This window comes from Echinops telfairi, unplaced genomic scaffold, assembly GCF_000313985.2.
Source record: "Echinops telfairi isolate 266 unplaced genomic scaffold, ASM31398v2 ScPeMD7_4225;HRSCAF=4972, whole genome shotgun sequence".
Taxonomy (NCBI): domain Eukaryota; kingdom Metazoa; phylum Chordata; class Mammalia; order Afrosoricida; family Tenrecidae; genus Echinops; species Echinops telfairi.
The window spans coordinates 20825040-20829042 of NW_022108124.1; the positions used below are offsets into that span (position 1 = coordinate 20825040).

General features: G+C 47.5%; 1 protein-coding gene across 1 annotated transcript in view; it reads left to right on the plus strand.

The window, feature by feature from the left end:
• The window catches only part of COMMD2 (COMM domain containing 2), a gene marked incomplete at its 3' end in the record, with an annotated part of 22769 nt that overhangs the window by 12404 nt on the left and 6362 nt on the right, over positions 1–4003 (plus strand). The window contains exon 3 of the mRNA XM_045295005.1: positions 146–319. Coding sequence (XP_045150940.1) covers positions 146–319 — 174 coding nt within the window. The remainder of the gene's footprint in view (positions 1–145; positions 320–4003) is intronic.

A 4003-nucleotide genomic window follows, 5' to 3' on the forward strand; every position in this document is an offset into this window, starting at 1 on the left:
GTAGGCAGTGGGTGCTGTTACGCAAAAACCGCGATAGAGTGAAGCCGCGGAAGTCGAAGCGCGAAGTGGCGAGGGTTCACTGTATTCTGTCCTTTACTAGACAAAGTCAAGTCTTGATCTTCTGTTAAACTTGACTCACTTGTAGATTTCTGAACGGGACTTCCAGGACTCTGTGTTTGTTCTGGGATTCTCCGAAGAACTGAACAGATTGCTGCTTCAGCTTTACCTGGACAACCGAAAGGAGATCCGAACGATTCTGAGCGAGTTGGCACCAGGACTCCCCAGTTACCACAGCCTTGAATGGAGACTAGATGTACAGGTGTGCATTGTTGTTGAGTCTGACGGAATCCAAGGGTCATTTTCGGTTTGTGTTCTCATGCTTACTGTACGCTTTACCAGCTTTACCCACATGTTTGCTTATCGAGTGTTGTCTCTGTGGTGAGTAGGCCTGTGCCAAATGCTTTCGGACACGAAGGAAATGTGGAATGCCTTCTTAACCGGGAAAGATGTGAACTGAGGCTGGGGGACGAGATGTTCTCACGCTCACGGTAATGAAAGAGAGCTCTAGAACAGGGTCTGGAGGGGACAGGATGCCGCTGTATAAGGCAAGGTATGAATTAAATGGCTCAAAAAGCTCCAACTCAGGGAGTTCAGTGTGTGTTGAATGATACAGAAAAACTTGATCAAAAGGAGGTGAAACTTCAGAAGGGTGAATGCATCGAAGGAAAACAGGGCCAGTATTCCTGGCAGAGAGGACAGGTCAAGGTGTAAAGGACCCCGAGGATATGATTGGTGGTCCAGGGGGAGCCTTACAGCGTTCTGATGCTCTTGTCCCACCCTCAGGGATTCTGATTTATTGGAGGGAGGGCTTGACCTGGGCATCAAGATTTTCAAAAAGTCTCTTCATTGATACAATTCTTATATTCATTAAAATGAAGTATGTGAACTAAGAGGGTAAACATACTCAAGGTGGAAGGAATACACAGAGCCACGGTCCCCAAAACCATTGTCCATTGTTGAACAGTTTCAGGAAGCTGTTGATCAAGAGGTGATGGTGTTGAGGAGGAAAGAACCCGAGCTGCGTCAAAGCAGGCTATAAGAATGGATGGATGTCCAATCGAATTGTCTTAACAAATGGAATCAGTGCTGGAAACACTAATTAATGCCCAGAAACGTGAAAGAAAGCTACTGGCCAACCAACTGGAGCAGATCCATATTTATTCCCATTTCAAAGAAAACTGACATAACAGTGTGATTATTAAACAGTATATCATTCATACCACACGCAAAATTTTGCTACGGAAAGGTTTTAAACGGTTGCAGCCAGACCTTGATAGGGAACTACCAGAGATTCAAGCTAGATTGAGAAGGGAATGTGGAATGCGGATGTTGCAGAGGTCAGGTTAACTGGAAGCTGAGAACACCAAAAAGACATTGACTTTTGTTTGGTTGACTATGCAAAGGCATGATTAGACGGTGTGATAAACTGGGTAACACTGTGAAGAATGGGAATTTCAGAATGCTTGATTGTACTCGTTACAGAACCTTACATAGACCAAGAGGCAGCTGTTCATCCAGAACAAGGGCATGCTGCCTGGTTTAAAGTGAGCAAAGGTGTGTGTCGGGGTTTTATTCTTTCAGCACACTTACTCAATCCATATACTGAGCAAACCATCCAAGAAAATGACTATATAAAGGAGAACACAGCATCAAGATTGGATGACAGATGACATACACAGATGACATAACCCTGAAAGTGAAGAGGCCTTGAAGTAGTTACTGATGAAGGTCAAAGAGAACAGCCTTCAGCACGGATTACACCTCAGAGTCAAAGGACGCACCTCGCCGCTGGACCAGTGAGCCACGCTGCGGTGCACAGAGAAAAGACTGAAGTCGTCAGCTTCTTTTTCTGTCTTTTTGCAATCAGTACCCATGGACGCAGCAGTCACGATATCAACTAATTACTCTGTGGAGCAGATATGCACAGAAGATGGCTTTAAAGTGTTAACAAGCAAAAATGTCGCTTTGAAGAAAAGGTCTTCCTGACCCGCAGTGTGGTATTCTCGGTCACTTCCTGTGCTATGAGAGCCGGACGGCGTATGAGAAAGAGGAATGATGCCGTTGAAGAAAGTGGTGAAGAATATCAATTGCGCCACGCACTGCCAGAATGAACGGTTCTGTCTCGGAAGAGGTCCAGCGGAGTGCTCCTTAGCAGTGAAGGTGACCAGCTTTGGCTCGGTACTTCGGTATTTTGGGCATGTTACTAGGCGGCACCAGCGCCCAAACTGTAGGGCCTCCTCGTATCTGGCAGAGTCAGCGAAGAAGACACGGCGACTTCTCAAGGAGATGGATGGATGCCAGTGGCTGCAACAGTGGGGTCAAGTATAACAGTGATTGTGCGCGCGGTGCAGTTCTGGGCACGACCATCTGTTGTGCATACGGTTGCTGTGGGTGGAACCAACTTGACAGCATTGGATTCTTACTGAATTAAATGGAGGGGAGGCTGCTAAAATAGGATCTAGAAATCCAATCGAATGCATTTAAACCTAGCATAGCAGACATGGGGGTGGGGGACAAAAAAGCCCCCAAACACCCCAACACTGCCATCGAGCCTATTCTGACTCGTTTGCTGCTTTGTTAGCTGCCATCAGATTGCTCAGGTCAGGAGTCCTGGTCTCCTAGTAGGTTACAGGTTGGGCTGCTAACTAACTGTAAGGTGAGCAGTTTGCAGTCCGTGGGGAAAAGGAGGCTGTGTATTCCCATGAAGATCGACAGTCTTAGAAACCTACACAGGCGTTCTAGGTCTGTCCTCTGGAGTTGCCATGAGTTGGAATTGACTGGATGTGAGTGAATATTGGGACTCGTGTTCACACTCTGTAGGACGTCTGAGGCTCTGTAACGCTTGACCAGAGCAGGCAGCCTCTTCTTTCTCCCTCGGAGCAGCTTATGGGCTTCAGCTGCCAACCTTAGCAGCCCGATGCTTACTCACAGGTGCTGCCAGCACTCCAGAAAATGGAGAAGCCCTTGTGAATTCTTGGATAAGAAGATAATTTTAACACAGTCACTTAAGAAAGTTAATCTCGCAGCCTTGGACAGGCTTGGAGGAAAATGGCAATTTGATGTATGCAGAATAGTCTTCCGGGAAGCCCATCCTTGTTACCTGTGCGTCTGCCCGGTCAATAGCGGCTTAGAGGAGCATTGTTGAACAGCAGGGATGGAAACTATGGGCTGAAAAGCATTTTTTTTTATTTTTACTGCACGCTTTGGCTAATTCTTTGCATAGATGGCGCATCTCTGTGAGAAAGCCCTTCGGACGTGATTAGATTCTGATGGCACCTGCATTTTTCTTGGCTGTGTTTCTCTGGACAGAGTCTCTAACTTACTCTGACCTGTTTTTCTCATTCGTCTGTAAGTGCTGGCTTGGCAGAGAGCTGTGTATCTTGTCGATCCTTTCTTCAGGGCCTCAGCTCTCCCAACTTCACTCTCTCAACTGTTGACTTTGCTTCCTGTTTGACTCAGAAAAGGGGAAGCCATCAGAAAGGGGAAGCCATCAGAAGTGGTTTCTCACAGGCTACCACTCCTACACCTGCTAGCCTGTCCACGTCTGTACTTGCTTGCGCTGGATGAGGTGCCTGTGCCTTGGCGATGGACCGCTTCTCCCCTGATGCACTTGAATCTATCTGCTTATTCCCATGAGAGGACATAATTCTAGCAATTGCTTCCTCTTTTTTCCGGATCCTACTTTCTCCCGGCTCGTGAATCATTCCTTCCAGCACACAGCAGCAGACCAGCCTGGCCTCCTTATCTCTCCTAGTGACACCGACATTTTCTGGTTGCGTGGACACCAGAACTCCTTGAAACTGTTGGCTCGCTCTGTGCCCTCTCTTGAAAGAGCAGTTAGCAGGCTTCCAATCTCCCACTCCACTGGCCCAAAGTCATGCTAAGACAGCCTGGCCTTTCCCTCCCTCTGCTCCATGGCGTTTGCTGTAGCTGATCACTGCCT